Consider the following 20,738-nt stretch of genomic DNA (forward strand, 5'->3'; position numbering starts at 1 on the left):
ATCAATGAGATACGTCACTGAGAGAGTACAATCATACGAGCCTTGGAAACTCATTGAACTAGACCCATCCACAAAGGACAGGTGTCGTTCATGGCAGCGAGGTCGGTAAGGTCCTTCGGGTCATCAGCATGGGAAACCCTTGCAGAGGCTTATCAGCAGTGGCATCCAAGAGAGAAGAAAAGAAGACTAAGGAGATGGAGAAGAAGAAGGTTGCCGGCAGTGAATGTAGGGACATGGAATAAGATGACAATGATGAGGACAGCACGAGCACATTGATTACAGTCCAGCGGGAGAGAGTTGTCCGTTGGAAGTTAAAAAGGAGGTAAGGAGAACGGTTTGCAGCCAATCGCTGTCCCCTAAACGCACCTCACACTCTCGCCTAGTCATACAATGTTGTCACATGCATATGAAGTACTGAAATAAGCCTGAGCCACCAAAACAAACCCTTTATTCTTATCACTAAAGCAGGGGATTCTTCTTTTGGTTCCTTCACGTTCGTCATCCCATCTGGCTCCTTTCTTCATGGAACCCTTTTGTTTACAGGTGAGGTGGGCGTTTCTCTTTCTTACCAGGCAACCTTGCCCCCTACCCTGAACTAGACCCTTCTCAAAGTCATTGGACAACTCTCGATGCCGGACTTTACACATGGAATTTTTGACCTCTAGCACCAAGAATTTTTCAGCACTCTAAATAAGATCGAGAAGCTATTAGTTGCATGCCTATGCTCTTCCCTCGGGAGATGGCAACTTCCCATATTTCACAGAATTGGATTGATAAACAACAGTAAGTTAAAACTAATGGATGATAAAAATCACATTTTTTTATTATATACAATAGTGAAGCACTGTACAGAATTTTATTAGGAGATATTATTGTAAGAAGAATAAAATGCAAATCAATTTATACAAACTTCTACAAAGCTATTATAACTATTTTCACCCTTGAGATAACTTCCCTAATTTAGATTCCATTCTGACCACAGCTCCTTCCACCCTAAGATGAAATTGATGAACCTGCAGAAAAAAAATACAGTAAATTATTTTCCAGTCAATATGTTACATATTTAGAGACTAACAGTGAATCAATAGTGCATGCAATGACAACATCCATTAATGTTTCACACATTAGTGACTATAAACATAATTTGGAATTTTGCAATATTTTAATGAGTGAAATTAATTCCAATAGTTGGGGTCTTGAGGATTTCTGCTAATGAGATAATTTGAGGTAACAAAATACCTAGATTTTCCCATAGCATGTTTTGGTAAATGTTTAAAAAAAATTGGCTCAAGTGATGATATAAATCTTAAGAAAATGGTACTAAAATATATTTCCAAGGCTCAAACCATCAACAACTTCCTGATATCATACCAAGTACGTACTCATGGACTTCATTGCATGGGAAGGAGAGGTGTGGCCTTATTTAACTTATTTATTACAATATGAATTGTGGAGCTCATGTTAGATAAAAATTCACCCCTGGGCCATAAACTTATTACATCCCCACTGCGTAATTATGGCCCCTTCACAGGGGCATTATTCTTTTGCAGCTTAGGAATCATTTTCAAGAGAAGGGGATAGCATTTTTCACGCTCAGCAGTAAAAATACAATCACAAATTTCATCCGGCCATGAATAACCTGAAGATAACTCTCTAAGGATACCAGGGAAATCTATTCAATTGTTTGTTTCTATTCTTCATTTTCTGTTCCCTTATCCACAGTAGGTAACCGTGTCCCTTTTCCCAGTTGTACAATCAACTGAATGTGCTTAATAACATCTCACTCAGGAAAACCTGGAAATTGCAACAAATGCAACAACACAACAAATGGCATCGATGTAGTCAGGGCACTACAAAAGTTATGAGAATAGTTTTCAGCCTGATCCCATTATGCAAAATACCATTTTGCCGATAGAAGGACTTCTTGAATGTCATGTGGCTGCGTGACCATTAAGCAGTCCGTCAATAAACAAAATACAGTGAAACCTCGATATAACGACACCCCACGGTGCACTAATAAACACTCGCTATAGCGAATTGTCGCTTTACCGGAGGTGGAGCAAATAATAGCCAATATACCTGTTGCGAACAGATATACAGGAACAGGAGTGGTGCGGCGACAGATAAACATCTATCCGATAAACATAAGCATAAATCCAGACAAAAGGCGATGTTTTTTTGCATCACTAAATTTCCTTACTCAAATAACGACTAACTATTCAAACAATTTATAACACTGAATAAAACACCGCACTGAATAAAAATCATGCAAAGCATTGCTTCGTCATCATTATATTTATCGAACGACAGTTTACCACATACATTTGAGACTGAGCACTCCATTAACTTCATTTCTAACAGATCGCTAGCAATTACAGAGGTTAAGGAGTCTTCATGAAAGTCTTCCAGCGGTGAAGCCCTCGCTATGGCGAGAGCCAACACCGAAAGGGCCTCGTAAAAACGAATTCTTTAACATGCTTATTATAGGGTAAATTGACGGTGCATCGGCTATCTCTCGTAATAGCGGGGGTGTCGCTATAGCCCGTACTCGCTTTAACGAGGTTCCACTGTAGTATCCTCCCTTGGCAGGCCCTTATAGCCTAGGGTGGGCCGAAAAATGACTTTTTTCAGGATCAAATATGTACTGAGCAAGAAAGTTGCCAACTTACATCAGGGGCTCAAATCCGAAATTTCTCTAAATCAGAGATTATTAATCACCACTGCCTGGGCCCCAAAGTTAAAGATTATGCAAACATTCAGGCTGAATTTAGATAGAATCACCTATGGAGAATAAATCACAGCTACTACTTTTTTGGCAATAAACAGTGATGTATAAAAGTTCATGGTTATTTGACAAAGTTTAAGGTTTATCAAAATAATTTTATGGTTTTACGATGGGTGACAATGATCAGCAAATATTGAGCCCCCATGTGCCACCCTAAATGTCTGCCTGGAGTGGTGTTCGCTTACGCTTGGTGTGATATCTTGGGAACCAAAGGGCTGAAATTACAGATATTTGAAGTGATACACTGCAAATTCCTAACGAGTCGTTGCAAATAAAGAAAAGTGATAGAATAATTAGAGAGTGACATACACAGTTGTGTCCAAAAAACACCCCAAAATACCATAATTTCAAAACTTTAAGTGCGATGCACCACTTTTTCCCCGGAATCTGATTGCAAAAATGATTTTCATGATTTATTTTAAAACCAAATGGAACAAATCTAGAGAAAGTTCCAAAAAAAATTTGAAAACTTTAAAAATAAGGCCACCCTAATGAGGTAAAGCATACAATTTTTAGATGTGAAATACTATATTCATGTACCAATGATAACAGAAACAAATTGATTCCTGTAAATGGCTGAAGGGAGATATATGATAGTAGAAATATTTATATAACCCATGCATAATCAAGCTTTTATTCTTCTATGATGGATAGAAAATAAGAGGAATGACATAAAGATTTTTCTTCCAGATAATTTATACGTAATAAGTTGGAAAACTGCTTGTGCAGCATTTTTTCCATGAACAATGCAATAGCAACATTACTTCCAAATGAAATAATTACCTCATTCTCAATTTTCTGCTTCTGCTCTAAGAAATCGTTTTCAAGCATTTTCTCTTCCTCTCCAACGCTTGAAATCTTCTCCTTCCAAATATGATTTTCATGAGCAGCACGTACCTGTTCTGCTCCCTTCTTGATGTGTTCATCTTCAGCCTCCTGTAACCTCCTAAAAATAATTGAGTTGATAGATGAGCATTTCTCCAGGAATATATGTACATTACAACTCTCACTAAGATATATTGGCACCACATGCATGTGTAAGGGCACAATTATTACGTAAAAAACTGAGCCAAACTAATTAGAATAAATGATGAAACAATACCATTCAACTTAAAGCCTGTGTCCCACGGTCAAATTTACATCAAAATATTAGCATCAAAATTTTTGTCCAAATATTTTGATGCAACTGGATTTGGGTGTCCCACGATGTATCTCATTTTGATCAAAAACAAACGAAAGACGATATCTACGTAAACAAATTTGGAAACTTGTGGAGGTGAAGGATTCTGTCTTTCTTAGCTGGCGAAATTGTCTGAACAGGCCTCTTGAACATTAAAGATGCGAAAAAAAGAAAACAGAAGGAGTGCTGAACTTGGCCTTGGCTGGAAAGGGGGTATGAAAGCGTTGGAATAAGCATGCTAAACATGTTGGAGAAGGAGTTGGTCGCCAATGTTCCCGTTTATTATCGATAATAATTGACGATAAGTGAGGATATTTTCATGTCCCTTATCAGCAAGGTTGAGGGCAGAATAAAACGTCAGGATACAAACGTGAGGCAGTTTATTCCCACGAGGAAAATGTTATTAATAAATGATGGACATTATGGTTGAGGAGATGTTATGAATAGTGCTGTAAGCGTGCTTTTAAATCACATTTTTCTCTCCTAATCTAGCAGTTGCTAAAATAAGGTCCTTATGCTATAATCATAGTAATAGAAACGGGCAGCTGTAGTGTTTCACAGGTATAATCGTCAGTGCATATTAGTCATTTCTCCAGCTGCTCGCTCGCATTGTATGCCCTCCACAAAGCTAACCTGTAAAATTCGGCCTCGATACCTTAAGTACCGTATAAGTCTGAATATAGTCCCCCCTTTTTTTCCAAAAATGCCTGTGGTAAAAGTAAAGGGGGGGACTATATTCAAACCCATTTTTTTTTAACTTTTCCCGAAACTGAAGCCTTAAAAATTAGGGGGGGGGGGGGACTATATTCAGAGGGGGACTATATTCGGAGAAATACAGTAAATCTTTTATTCTTTCCAAAACATCCCTCCTTGTATTGCGATTCTAAAGATCGCTTCCTTTTCATTAAAGATCAACTAATTATTACAGATTTCCTAGTTGAGAGCTTCCATCGCCTATCACAAAGACCAATTTTTGCTCATATTTACTTTTAGGGCCACACCAGGCGATGAAATAGACGATCACGAACGTATATATATATATTTGAAATAATGTTTTGTGAATTCACTGCGTGGTATGGTGATATTATAAGTTTAAAACTAAACCTTTTAGTATTCCATACAGTACTAATGAAAAAACTCAACCGGTTACGATCTTTTCAGGTCCTTATCTAGAGGTTTACGATTAAGATAACGACCTGAAAAGGTGGAAACCGGTTGGGTTTTTAATGCATACTGTGTGGAATACAACAAAGTTTATTTTTGTGTCCATAATATACATAATTATTAATTAAAATACTCATGCAGACGATAAATAAGTTTAACCTATTTGGCCTGTGTGTCAGCGCTTGGCGATGCTTTTTTGTCAAAGGCCCTGTGATTGGTTGGTTTCATCCAATTGGATGAAAATTTAGAACCTGTCCTATCCATTTGTACAAATCGGTGATTTGTACAAACGATGGGACCAAAAGCCAGTTGGATGAAATTTTGACCATGGGACAGGGTGCGGGTCAGTTGCATTAAATTTTGATGCAAATTTGACCGTGGGACATCGGCTTAAGAAATTCAACAATGCAAAATTCATATCCATGGGCTCAATGACGTCATGGCAAAATTAGCAGTGCCAGAACGCATTTTCCTTAACTTGTTGAAGAAGTAAAATAAAACTTTTTTTTATTACTAGTTATTTTTTACATTTTAGTACAATTTTTTTTGTTTTGGATAGGAATGTATACATGTAAATTGGATGGATGAGGCAGATACTTTGTGGAGATCCGTTATGAGATATGAAGTGAACACTTTGCACTTTCCACATAAAATTTATTAAACTACAGGCAACATGTCTCGCTGCACTGCAGCATTATCATGACTAAACCGAGAAATTAACCATACCGATATAAATACAAAATTACACACTCGCAAACATTTAATAAGGTGGGGGTGGAAGGTGGGGTGAAAGGAGGAAGGGTTGGGAATATTAAACTGACCGTTGGTCTGGGGTGAGGTAGGGGAGGGGGGAATGCTGACTATTTTCAGGTGCTCAGAGGGTTTTTCCCCCATTACCTGAGGGAGGTCAAGCAACGGAGAATGGAAGGGAAAAACATGGTCATTAGTATTGTCCGACTAAGACAGTAAACTAGAATCTCTTGTTTTATTATTCGATTTCTCCAAGGCCTTTGATTTCATTATTCACCACATATTGCTATCGAAACTTCAGCAACTTGGCATCAGAGGTACTCCATATAATTGGATAAAATCATTTCTAAATAACAGACAACAGAGTGCTATTCCTATGAGGGCTAGTCCCAAAAATATTCCCAACAGAGGGCTAGTCCTATGAATATGATACAGTGTATCGAAACTACTCAGGAAAATAAAGTTCCAAATTGTAGAAAAAGCAAAGTTTTTCATTCACAAATCAGTAAGATGGATTTCTACAACGCGAAGGCCTCTACTATTCAGTGCGACAACAGTGTTTATTTAAATAAAGAAGGAACACCTCATACATCACAAAAAAAAACAATTTCCTGTGGGGTTCCTCAGGGATCGGTTCTGGGTCCAGTGCTCTTCCTAATATACATAAATGACCTCCCAAAGCTGCTGCATTCCGTGCCAAATACACTCCCCATATTGTATGCTGATGACACAAATGTCTTGGTGTCAGCCTCTTCAATTGATAGCCTGGTGTCACGGGCCAACAGTATTGTCAACCTCTTACAAGAATGGAGCAATAACAGTTTTCTTCTTCTTAATAAAGAAAAAACCAATCTAATCCATTTTGTTAACAAAAATAAGCCTTCACCAGACATTTCTGTGTCTCTTGACGGTACAATGATTCCCTGGAGCAACAAAGCCTCCTTCCTGGGGGTTACCCTTGATAGCAGTCTAAGTTGGGACAGCCATGTTTCTAGTCTACGTAAAAAAAAACTCTGTGCAGTGTGCTTTTTGGTTCGCTCGATTAGGTCAACAGTTAACAATGAAGTGCTAATCTCAATCTATTATGGTGATTTCTATTCCCAAGTTATTTATAGCATCCTTTTTTGGGGCCTTTTTCCGTGCTCATGTTGTTTTTAAAATACAAAAGAAGATAGTGAGACTGATGTGTAGTGCACCCCTTAGAGCTCCATGTCGCCCTCTTTTCAAGAAACTCTCCATTCTCCCAATTCTGTGTGTTTACATATTGAGTGCAATCATCTGTGCTAAACGCAATCTTGGTCTGTATGCTACCAACGATAGTATTCACCACCACTACACCAGGAACTCTAGCAATTTACATGTTAAGTTCATCAGAACCAGTAAAACCAGCCTTTCCTCCCTTAACATGGGACTACTACTATACAACAAGCTTCCTAGAAACATTAAGAGCTTGGTAAAAATGTCTAGTTTTAAATTTAAGGTGAAGGAGTTCTTTTTGATACATTTATTTTATTCTATTGACGAATATTTAACTATGTAAATATGTTCTGTATGGGTAATGTTTATTATTATTTCCTTAAATGTCTTTTTTTGTAACTAAACATTGACGTGCCGTATATCATGGAACATGTATGTACCAAGATCTCCAGGCACCACACCACGTAGTTGCATCTCGCACAAGTTGCCGGGTTGCAACTGCTGTGCTACGTGTATCCTTGATCAAGGACCACGGTCGCGCACTGCGAGGCTTGGAAAACAGGAACACAGTGCTACCGTGAATGCAGCTAGTGCGTGATCGCTTCCGTTTTACGAAGGGGATTCTAACACAAATAATAAGCCCGGTTAATAGAATTAATGCCGCAATTCCGATGATTTTTCCTCCGATTTTTTTTAAAGATTGCAGAAAAAATTGAGCAAGCGCGAAAAATCATGCACGGATAATCTGCAACCCAGATGAACCGCAGCCGGATAATCAGGAGTCTGCTGCATAAATATTTCATACATATGATTCATGGAAGAAATTTATGACAAAAGCATGAAATCAAATGCATGTAAGAATGTGCATAGCAGTCAGGGCTCCCATCAGCTACGTGTTGGTTTCGGAGGTAATGGTAGCCACCAGAAATGGCACATTTTGACGTGGCTCTCCTCTAACACCTTGCTGCACCTTGCCGCGGGAATTTGCATTGGTAAAGTGAAAGGCTACTACCATTGCCAACCAATTGGAAGCTCTGGACGGGGTCACAGGGGTGTTGGGCAAGGTGTGAGAGTAGGAGAGACTCAAGGAGTCTCACCCTGGGTGAGTGATGATAAACATCTATGTACAGTCGGATCCGGATTTAAGGTCTTCGCATTTAACGTTTTTCCGCATTTAGCGTTTATTTTTTTGGGTCCCGATTCATTCCCTATTAGGACAATGTAAACATTATCCGTATATAGTGTTTCCGCATTTTGCGTTTTTCCGCATTTATGGTCGTAAAAATTTGTCCCGCTCAAGATTTTTTTGCCCGATTTAACGTTTTTTCATGACGGTTCATCCAAATCTTCGAATTTATGCTCATCAACAAGAACAGTCTCATGAAAGTTTACCAAGAGTCGATAGAATCTACCGGGGAACGCTTCTTCAACTGCTTTCTTCCGCGAGCGCAGCGCTGCGACCTTCAACTCGCAAGTTGGGTGATTTGTCTTCTCGTAACGTTTCGCTTCCCTTCTGATCCAAACACCAGGTACTTTTTGTATCAGATCCGATCTAATGGAGCAAAGTCATCCCTTAATAACCTCGAACTACCATATCCTTCACTTCTTGAACTTGACTTCGATGATACGTGACGACTGATGACACGAGTTATCCTCCGAGGGCCGCTACAATAATGGTTTTCTCGTTATGTTTTCAATTGATGGCTTATGCCCCTTTCAACTCTACTCCCTAAGGGCAGTCCATTATTAGCCCAATATTTTTCTAGTCGGCTACTTTCTCTGTTCAAAAGAGGAGGCCCAATATCAATTGCGCAGTTCACTAGAAGATTCTTTCTATAATCCATTCCAAGGTCAGTTTCCACGGAGGAACAGCGAAAGAACAGAGGAAGTGTTTCCCCTGTCATGACCGTGAGTGAGAGCATTCTTTCACTACGGAACAACATTATTTTACATCGTAATTTAGATATCCCGGAGCCAATTTATCGACATGCGGCTGGTTGATATCGCTGTCGATTCAAAAATATTAATCTGGTGCTAATTAATGTCAAAAGAGAATAACAATCGGAGTTTTGACGAACTATCACGGTCCATGACTCTAAATAAATCGCTCATGCTGGAAAAAAATCACCGCATACTCACGGTAGAATAGATGAGCGCGGAAAAATACGAAAATCCGGCAGGTGGTTGGTGGTTGACTTCGACATCATAACCCTGACGAAATTGCCAACCTCCAGAGGCACTGGCAATTTTTCGGATGAAATCCAGTTCTGTTGAAGATTAAACCTTTTCACTTAACAGAGTTTAGCTAATCGTTATTCAAGCTCCAACCAAATTTTATTAAAAGCTGCCGAGAAACAAGGCGAGTCGGAGTCAAGGTGATCAGCGCGCCGCGTAAGCAACTTCTCCCGGCTCCATTCGACCTGCATAAGGCCGCGGATATATGACAACGAATCTGGTGTTATCATCGAGTTGAATCACCATCGACTTGTACGCATACTAAAATAAGATTCTACTTTTTTGCATGACCTCGAAATCCAAAATGTGCGCATAGGAGGCTTTTTAAAGGCTCATAAATCCCTTGTTTCGCCGAGGCAACAGAAAACGTTAAGTTGGCAAAATTCCAGAAAACCTCCCTTTTACTAGATATTCGGTAGTTGAGAACTCGGGATTAGCGATCTTCTGCTGTCCCTTTATTTCACTCATTCCTCATGATTTTTCGAGTACCTACTTACACCTTTTCTTATTATATTAGAAATGTTATAGTCACCTACATGTCACTTTTACAGAAAAAATTCTAAATTTCATCGAGACCACTGAAATATGCATAAAAATGGAATCACTAATGTCCATAATAATAATCTGTGTGGGAATGCTTTTAAGTTGATGTTTATTAGAATTTTCTTAAAATATTTCATTAAAACAATTGTCATCCTCTCATTACTTATTTTTACTACCCATTTTTTTAGCTGATTCCTGAAAAGTATTATCCAACCTTCATAGGGCAGAGAACATTTCATTAAAGAATTTTTTGCTGCATTCAGCACCTTTTAGTTACTTAAAATAATATTTTTTATTCATAAAAAGCCACACCAATCATTACAGACCCTAAAACCTGAAAAAAATGGCAGGTCCTCATTTAGTGTTTTTCCGCATTTAGTGTTTTAAATTTTGTCCCCCCTGAAAAACCTTAAATCAGGATTCTACTGTATTAGTTATGTGAGTGAATCAAAGCATTAAAACAGAATTTTTGACTTGTTCCCTTACCGTGCCTTCCCTGGACCCAGTCCTTTTTATTTAAGTAAGCGCTTACATGCACAAAATATCATGAATTTTAATGAAACCTTAAACCTAAGGCCTTAATGGGTCTTTGCTCAATGAATAGAGGCGGAGAGTCCCTTATACATATGTATGCATACTCATAATACACTGCATATCAAAAAGAAAACTGTACATACCGATTTGCTTCCAGGAGCTCATTTTCCAAGGTAGCACATGTGGTAACATGCTGCTCCTTCATTTTCTCTGTTTCTTTCACAAAATTTGCCACTTCCAGCTTCCTGCTTTCGTATTCCCTCCTAGCAGCTTCATATTTATCCATAGCTTTTTTGCAATTTGATTCATCTTCATGGAATCCCTTTTCCAAATGCCTGAGAACAAAAAGCAGAATGCAAACTAAGGACAAAATATGTATAACCTATAATTATGTGCATCACCAAGTTAAAAAAATTGTTCTTTCTATACTTGGTAACTAAAGAAATATATGTGAATGTATTAAAAGTCAATTTTATACCTATGTATACTTTTTAAGATTCAAATGCTGTAGAAAGCTTATATTCCTATGAACCCCAGAGCTGTACTAGCTGGGAGTACATCTTAATTACTCTTTAAGGGCCATCCAAGTTAGATATGCCATGGGGTAAGAATCAGATGGGAGGCAGTACACAAGATAGGGTGAAATAAACACATTGATGTAGCAGATAAGGGAAAGCCTATCAACTATCTTTTCCCTGTCTAACGTGTTAGCAAAGGATATGGGAATCAAGGAGTGTTTGGATTCAAATCCAAGTCACAGGAAATTATTTTTTAATGACTTATGAAGATAAATGCCGAGAACACAAAATTCATGTAGTATTCTTAAGTTTCAAGAGCCATGAATTTGTGACTCTACATAGAAATGGAGTAACAAGCTGCAAAAAAAAGAAGGAAAGATATACTTGGTAAGGTTTATCACATCCATTTCTAGTGTTTTTACATGACAATATCATGATGCTGCCAAGCTCCAACTTGCACTTATACATTGAATACACTCTAGAATTCTCACTTATATTCTACATGGAATTACTAAGAGTTATTCCCACCAGTCCTCACCCAAGAGTCACAGGAATTCAAAATTTAAACCTGGAAAAAATTGTAGTATTAGGGAAGGGAGCTAGACAGCACTTACTTTGAAAATGAATGCTTTTCTGCAAGCTCTTTGATTAAATCTGGGGTAGTCTCCATTAAAGTCGAAAGCTGTTCAAGTTGCACAGCTATTTCATTCTTCTGATCAGCAGTGCTCTTTATGGCTGCATGTCTTTCCTCCACCTCCTTCCTCTTGTCCATGAGATGAATCTTTTCACGGTACACAGCATCAGGAGAAAGGATGATACTCCCCTTCAATTCTTCAATTTCTTCATTTCCCTACACAAAACATTAAAAAAACTCATTTCTACAGGTTTCTTGGCAGAAAACTCTCTCTTTCTACCTTTATGATGCATATCATGATCACCAGTTTTACATTTTTTTATCATTCCAAACCTGCAACAAATATTAGGAAAGCTATGGTTGAATATTTATTAAACTATTTACTTTGAATTATGTCATGAACAGTCCAAATAAAAAATATTTTCACCATACATATATGTAGTTGGAGAACCTTAATTTGAATTATTAGTATACAATCAAAATAAACTTACTCAAGGTAGAGTAAATATATTTCACTACTTGTGTATGCAGGACTCCTATTAGCAGAGACCTGCCCACACTGGAAGCTCAAAACCTGAAAACTTGCACATGATTCAAAAGACAGCAACTTACACTGTTAAGTTCATCTATACCTTGCGCCTGGGTTGCATATGCTAGTGCAAAAAGGGCCATAAAAAGTTTTGGGAAAGAACTGTGGAAATCCAGAGTAGGTGAGCCAGAGAGGAATATATTTCTTCCTCAAGAAAGGTCATCCATCTTTTCAGCAAGTGGTCACTCAAACGTATAGGACCCATCTGTAACTAAAGGCTCCGAGAAGCATCTTGCTGGTAAATTTTGCTTTTAAATTTCCCAGCAAGAGAACTATCAATTCTTACGGATTAAAAAATATATTTAGCTTCCCGGTTATGATCTTCCATTCCTAATCCACAGTGTTAAAATTTCAACCAGTAAAGCGATCTGATTAAAAAAATTAGGCTCGAATTGTAAGAATATGAGTCCATAATATCATATTGAAAGGAAACCAAGTACATGGGTATTGTAAATATAGGAGGGCATTCATTAATTACATGAGGTATTTAGGGGTTTTCCCATCCCGCCCTTCCTTTCCTACCACAGAGGCGTCGTCAGGCTCCTATCGCGGCGGCGCCTCTTTCCTTTCTTTCCAAACCCCTCCCCGGGAGCACAGGTGTATCAGTTAAGTTACTGGGTCCTGGCCCCTGTGTGTTGTAACCCTGAAATAATACACATTGGTGCTATCCAGGGTTACAATGAAACGATTGATGGATTCTTCTCATTATAGAATTATCCTCCAGTTTTGTTGGCATATTACTGGTAGCACCAGCTAGAATACAGTGTGTTCCAGGCCTCACTCACTCCAGTAAGGTCCTGTAGTTTAGCTTTTCGCCCTCTCTCTATCTCTCTTTTGACAGTGGAGACATCTGGCTCGGACTTATTTTGCAGCTATCGACAGAAGGTCTCACCATCGATTGTGACTCTCACAATCACCGATTAGGATTGAATTGTCGTTACCCGGATGAATTCCATTGTTTGTTTTGGAAACAGTGATGCATGCGTATCAGTGTGTATTGTTATCTTGACCACATTACGTGCTGCTATTTAATTCTTGCTTGTTTTTGTGTGTGTGCCTGTACTCTGGAGTGTTTTCTTGCTCGTTGGGAGTGGTGCCGAGCTTTTACAATATGAATAGTGGACTTTGAAAGAGATGTATCTGGCAATTATACCATGGACATGTGAAGTTGAAGTTATGTGCCTGCGAATCCCATCAGTTCATATCGTGATGAAGAACAAAAGAAGAAATAGTGACTTCTTCAAGAAATCCAAATTTGATAAGGTTGGCTCGTTAAACGATGCTGTGACTTTCGCATGTTCAGTGAGTAACGCCATTGGCAATGCTGTTGTAATGTAAATCATTCACTTTCTCAAATTAGTGGACACTAACATAATGAAGAAATACAATTGGATGAACCAAAAAAATCCATGATTGATGTAAGGTATCAAGCAAATAAATTACTACACAACGATTGCTGTGTCATTCTTTATCTTTTGTAATATTATGATAGTAACATGGAAGGAGGAGGATTGCGCTTCCTCTCCCTCTTCTACCATGGTAGTAGTCTATTTACTTTCTTTTGGAATTGATTCTTTACATATTATTTGTTTCATTGCATGCAATACCATTTACTGAGATTTTCCTCATTGTGTACACTAAATACTAGAGATGTGCGAATAGTATCCGCGAATACTCGAATACCTCGAATATTAGAAAGTATTTGATATTCGAGGTTTCGAATAGTTATGCGAAAAGTACCGCCTCGAATACCTCGAATACTTTGAATTTCGCGTCATACACTGTCGCACGCACGTCGTTGGTAGTTGACTCGGAAAAATGAAGAGAACTCTAGTCGTTTAGTGCTCGCTGCGCCGTTTTACGCAAGTTGACGAATTACATCAAATTCGTGGATTTTAGCGGAGAAAAGAGTTCGACGAGGGGAACCGAAAATGGTCGGGTGAAAAAATCCGAAAATCCCCGATTCCCCCCACCAGGAGAACCTCAGTGCCGTGGGATAGCAACCTTGGGGCATTTCCCACGATCCGCTATCCCCCTCCATTCAGCACTTGCCTCACCCACTCTGACGCTTTCCTCTTCTCCGAAATCAAACAAAAGGCCCCAGATCGCGCAGGGATCGCATTACGAAGACCCCTGCTTCGAAAAAAATATCGAGTTACGAGAACAATAAAAACGTGTTTCACGCCCTCCCCCCTTTTCTCACCCACTGACCTTTTTCTGGCTACCTGCTTCGAAGTTCCCCATTTCTGGAGGTCAACTGCTGTGTGAGTACCGTGGGATACTTACATTAGCACATTTCCCAAGATCCGGTATCCCTCTCCATTCAGCACTAGCCCCCCCCTCTGAGGCTTTCCTCTTCTTCGAAATAAAAAAAAGGTCACAGCTCGCGCAGGGATCATATTACGAAGACCTTAGCTTCGAAAAAATACTAACTAAGTTACACGAGAACAATAGAAACGTCTTTCGGGCCCTCCCTTTTCTCCCCCACTGACCTTTTTTTTCCTACCAGCTTGGAAGTTCCCCATTTCTGTGGAGGTCAACCGCTGCATGAGTCATCTATTAGCACAAAAGGTGTCTAAGAATGACTTTCGTCAATTGATGTTACACCTTTATTGAATTGAAATATCAGTAATGTGCGCGTAATTTCAAAAAGAATAAGACCAAACACGACGTATTTCTGAGTTTATTTAAGCATTTTACGCAAAGAAATAAATGTCAAAATACGACGGAGACTTAGCATTCTGGCGAAACTCGATATGAGCAGCAGAGCTTCTCGGGAGTTGATGCCGTATTTTTTTCCGAAAACATATACTATCAAGTTACAATTTATGAGTGGTGCTATAAATCTTTATATTGTTACAGTCCCAGACAAAGGGATATTTTCTCAGAATATTTGGTTTCTCCCTGATAGCAATTCCAATTCATCTAATTCTTATCTCGTGAGAACTCCCAAAGATGGACTAATAATGATAACTAACAAAATAATTGAAGAAAATCCGGTGGAAAAGAGCTTGTATTTTGCAAAATGCCTCAGATTGACAGCTAGCACTTGGCAGCAGGAGTGAGGGTAAAGTGATGTTAGTTGAATTAATTATATGCCCAATTGTTTCCATAAAATTAAAATATTCATTAATCAGCTAAATTCCTGTTCGAATCATTTAAAGGAAATCAAAATTACTCCCCAAAATCTTGTGTTTCCTGCTGCATAGGCAACCGAGGCAAACATACCAGCATTCATCATTTAGTATTCGAGGTATTCGAATATTCGAGCAATGATTTAATATTCGAATTCGATATTCGAATTCGAGAAATCTGCTATTCGACCCATCTCTACTAAATACTATTTATGCATATTAATTTAGCAATGTAGTGTATGATTAAAATATTACTTAGCTATTCTTAATGCAAAGGCATGGTATTCTAGTTAACCGCTTAGTCTCAACAGGGCCGGGCGACGTAGCTAGGGGGCAACCAAATTTGATTGGGGGGTATTCCATACCAAACCCCTTGTAATTTGGGGATATTTCATGCCAAAACCCCCAGTAGGTGGGCGACACAACAGTAGTATTCCCTGGTAAGTATTTTGCCTAGAGCCGACCCTGACAGTGGACGTCGAGAAAAAGAGTGTTGCAGGTCAACGAAGTCATCCGGTAGTCTTACTTAAATCATAGAGGTATCTTGGCTACCTTCGTTTCCCAGCCGGTGAACAACATGAACGTAAATATCTCTTGATGGAATGTTGCGGCATTACAGTGAGAGGAAAATCTCAGCCAATAAAGACATATACATACTAAGTACAACATGTATCCTTGAATTTCCCCTGTGGATTTTCGAATTCGCGCTTTAATCAGTGCCTAGCCGCCAGAGGCGCTGCTCACGGCGACTGCCCTGACATCTTCAGGCATCTGGCTAGTGAGCGGGGCCTGGTGTGTTCCTTCCTGCTCCCCTTCCTTTCCCCCCTTTGAGATTTCAGTGGATTAAATCCCAAGAGCATAAGTGCCACCACTCAGAGGATTCCCACGAAAGCATTAGACCTACTATCTAGGGTTAAAATTTCATGACAAAAATTTTTCTCCACCCTGTAAAACCCCCAGGGGAGTGATTCGAGGACAGCTCCCAATGAACTATGCCACTATTTGATTGAATTCCGAGACCTGCTTTTCAGACACTCCCGTTGTAAGTGGTGGCAGCAGGGGAATAAACACTTGCTTTCAAAGAAGCAAATGCGTGGCTACAAAAAAAACATGCGCACCACTCTCTTACACACCCAACTACGTCTCTCAGTAGCACCCGCAACCGGTTCACTCTTACAACCAGAGCACAGTGGAAAGGCAGTATACAAACCAATGACCATGCACCAATTTTTAGTGGAGTGCTATGATGTTTTATTCTCCCTAATGGAGTAATGATGTGTTTGAAATAATTAGACTCAAATGTATAACAAGGAACAACTATTGTTGGTTTACCTTCTGGATAACTTCTTCCAAGGCAGCCATCTCAGCTTCCAGCTTATCATGAACTGCTTTCTGCTTACTATGCTCTGATGCCACCTCCATAGTCTTTTCTTTGAGCTTATCCAACAATGCAGAGTATTTTGCCTTTTCTTCCTAATAGAGAGGATAGAAAAAAGATACTCAACAAATATCAATTAATTACTTTTGCTAGGAAATAAAATGAGAATGTGAAACATTAACTGTGTATTGGAATGGGCGATCACAAAAATTTATAAAGTACTATCTAGTAAGACGAACTAAAAAATCGATTCAGCTAGCAACATTGCAATTAAATGAAAGAATAATAATCTGCAAATGGACAGGAAAGATAAGTTATGGCAAAAGCAAGTCTTTCTTATTCGGTCATTTTTACATAACTTTAAGATGAAAAAATGCAAAACTCGCAGTTTGCATGAGTTAGTGACATCATTTAATTTCTGATTCATCAGCCATTGAGAGTGACCCAATCTTGACAGAAAGATTAGCTCAACAGAATTTTAATTACTACAATCCAAGTGAGACAGCAGTGCAAGCTGAGATGTTGCAGAGAAGCAGTGAGCCATTCGGAAAGAGTCAGTGACGTCATGAACTTCTCAGTCAAATAGTTAAGCGTGTTGAATGTTCATCACAAAGCGCTCGAGAAGTAGGCAGCAGATCCAAATGGTAAAACATGGGTTTCTTTATTCATCAAACTTATTGCAATGAACAACATTAAAAAATAATGAATGGGCCCCATTAAATGCTGTAAGTTTGATGCTAGAAATTACTTACCAACTTAGCCTTTAATTCCGCAGTCATTCGTTTATTTTCCATTGCAATTTGATTACGCCGATTTTTAAGTTCATCACTTTCTCTTATGCATTCATCTTTCAGCCGTGATTGGCTATCAATATCTTCCATTACTTCATTAAACTTGTTTCCAAAATAAAAATCCAAATACTGTGCAAGATGTAGAAGGACATCTACTTGCTTTCCAAACCGTTGAGGCACTAAAAAGTAAAAAATTAGTTAAGAATAAGAAAAAAATGAGTATATAGCTTTTTTTTGCCCACAGTAAAAATGAAATAAATAATTCAATTGACAATTAATCTAACAGACCCTTTTAATATAAAACATTCGACAGGATACATTTATCAATAAAAATTGATTGGAACAGCAAATCTATAATCCATCTTTCCATTTACAAATTCATTTTAATTCACAAGAATTGGTGATACACTGTAAATACATCGCAGGATTCAAAGATTAATATATCAATATGGATTGAAATTAAATATTAAGATTCATTCAATCATGTCAGGCGAAACATGATGGAACTCCTTCATGATGAAACAAAAAAACCTGCAATTGTCCTTCCTTTTTTGTTTCATTAAGATTCATTTCAGACTAAAAAATTAAGTTCAGCAAGGATACTTCATGATCACAGGTGTTACATATTCACCCTTACCCGAAGGAGCCCTACTGAGAAAAAGGCTTTCCCACGCAAGCACTCAAACCATTTTTACTTCTCTTTACAGAGTTGTCTGGAGGAATAGAATTGGCCAGATCCACCCATCATCCATCCTTGGAACCTTACTCAGTGGGATGCTGTGCCCTTCCCATTTTTCCCTTCTATTACCCTTCAGAATTCAACAGATTAGCAGCCATTTTTGCAGCATTAATAGGCTGCAAACTTACAGCATTAATATTTTCATTTAAACAAAAATTATTGTTCATAATAATCATCAATTTAAGTTTAAGTGTGGTATCCAAGTATTATTCTGGGCAATAGATTAAAAAGAAAAACAAATTTCTAGTGTTAACATTAACTGATATCAAAATTTCATATTTCTATTGTCAATCATACCCCTCAACATATACCTGAACTTTATTTCCCCTCCTACTTTTAACTTATCATTATTTTCCCAACCAACATTTTAGCATTAATTGTTTCCAAAAATATGTAAAATATAAAACACACGATTAGAAAGAAAACAAGAAAAAAAGATTACACTTATACTAGAATCTGCAGAAAACTTTTTACCAAAACAGTTATAAAACTGGAGACACCTATGCCATTCCACTGTGCTGAGTTACAATCATAGAACTCAGTTAGAATTCTGAGCTAGAATTTCAATTGAAAACAGTAGGGATTCAGTTCAAACCACATTCGTCTGTTCTATCATTTATTTCATTTATGCACATTGCATTTTTTCACAAGAACATTGTCAATTCCATTGCTTTACTGCAAATTTATTGTGCTCAGGCTGTGGAATATGAGTCAGAGTATAAAGTAGAAGTCCCAAATAGCGGGCCTAACCTATTGTTAAGGTGGGTTGCATGAGGTGCTAGGCATGCCTGAGCTTGGGACACAGTCACTCCCTACCCCCTTTGTCGGATAGAGCCGACCTTCGTTCTTTCATGAAGGAATATCTGCATCCGCTATAACCAACAAGAGGCACCAAGTTAACTTTGTCTCTTAGAGGAGGAGCAATGTCTTTTAGGAGTTAATGTTAGAATTGAGAGAAAATTATAAATTAGGAACTTGAATTCCGATGATTCCACACTTATGTTTTTATTTTTAATTTCTATCCATCAATATTTTAATATCTCATGTTATCTTTCTAATCACAACCATCATGCACTCATTTGTCTAGTATGGAGTCACTAGATTATTGTAGACTTATTTTTGTGAAGTAATTACTTATTGCAGGTTTTAGTTTAGTTGTTGTTGCTTCCTTCATTTGATCAGTATTATAAAATGGTGTTATAAATTCATAAATAAATGTTAACATCATACCTGGTTCTATAATATCTTCAATACCAAATTGGAGACCCTTGATTTTTGCGAATATGTGTCTGAATATAGTACAAATGACAACTTTCCTACATCCATCTGCCACAGAAACTAGATTAAGAACTTGATCTGATTGATGGTCCTGAAATATAAGAAAAAAATTAAAATTTTGCAGGTCATAATTCATGTTTCATTAAAGCAAGTATCGACTACTAAGCAAACCCAGACAGAGAGCCAAAAAAGAATACAAATGTACTTATTATGCCATTACTATTAGTAAACTATCTAAACATGTACAATGAACGTGATTCAAGCAAAAGTAAAATTGATGGAAATGTATATATCCCTATTGTCAACCAAGAACATGGGTTGATGAAGCAGTAATTAATAAAGGTTTCTCCCACATTTCTTCCTCGATAAACAAAGAGAGGGCTACATCACAAAACTTTTCAAGAGCTAAGCTCCACCCAACATAAATACTTAGCTATCCTTAGACATTCGTATCTCAGAATACTGACTTTGGAAGTTTCTAACAAAAAACTGCATCGTTTAATTTCATTCCAGCATTAAATCTACACCAAACTTGGCCAAGAGACTTAGGAAGAGGTAAATATGGAAGTAATTCTCTTATAAAGTTTTACCTCAAACTCTAATATCTCCACTGACCTACCCAAACACAGCAAATGATGTTTGAATTCTAAGCGCGAATAAGGGGAAAGCAACATGGCTATATATTTTGTAATGAACATAATGATCTAAGTGATTATTAGTACCTGACATGCGAATTCCAAGAGGGCCATATCATCCAATGCCCTTTCAAAAAATGACATGACAAATTCGGTGGTGGGTTGACTTAAGTCTGACTCCGTAACGATGAAGTCAGGCCACATTTTCCTTATATTCGATGCTCTTTGAGATGCCATTTCGTTGTGAATATAGCCACCTCACTTTACAGGAAAACGATAACAAGCGAAAACATAAGACTTGGTACACCTACAATCGCCCTTTACTACGCTTATCCTCGCCCAACTGTGGTCTATTTCCCGGTAAAATACGGTAGTTTGAATTGAAAATATTCGAGCATCTCATTGGTGGATGATAGCTTAATACGTAGTGCTTACGACAGTCAGAAGAGAGCGTTAGAGTAAAAAACCGCAAGTACCGCCTCTCTTATGAGGTGGTATCATTGGAACTACGAAGGCTCTGTACGAGGGGGCTGTTATTGGCGCGTAGATGAATTCCGAACTCTAAAATAGTGTTGTATTTTACTTTTGCCTCATTTCAGATCATTCTGAGTATTTTGGGCAGTGCAAGTTACATTATTTAGGTTTCTTTTTGAA

At 38.1% G+C, this 20,738-nt stretch overlaps 1 protein-coding gene across 1 annotated transcript; it reads right to left on the reverse strand.

Moving 5' to 3' along the window:
- Positions 1-802: 802 nt before the first annotated feature.
- On the reverse strand, positions 803-20,550 carry LOC124158625 (probable kinetochore protein nuf2). Its single transcript, XM_046533804.1, has 8 exons — positions 20,172-20,550; positions 19,402-19,540; positions 17,394-17,611; positions 16,596-16,736; positions 11,521-11,756; positions 10,532-10,723; positions 3,569-3,731; positions 803-1,013 (listed from the first exon to the last, which is right to left on the reverse strand). The coding sequence occupies exons 1-8, from the start codon at positions 20,319-20,321 to the stop codon at positions 936-938; spliced, it is 1,317 nt and encodes a 438-aa protein (XP_046389760.1). The 5' UTR covers positions 20,322-20,550; the 3' UTR covers positions 803-935.
- Positions 20,551-20,738: the final 188 nt, after the last annotated feature.

The sequence above is a fragment of the Ischnura elegans genome, chromosome 5 (genome assembly GCF_921293095.1).
Source record: "Ischnura elegans chromosome 5, ioIscEleg1.1, whole genome shotgun sequence".
Classification (NCBI taxonomy): Eukaryota; Metazoa; Arthropoda; class Insecta; order Odonata; family Coenagrionidae; genus Ischnura; species Ischnura elegans.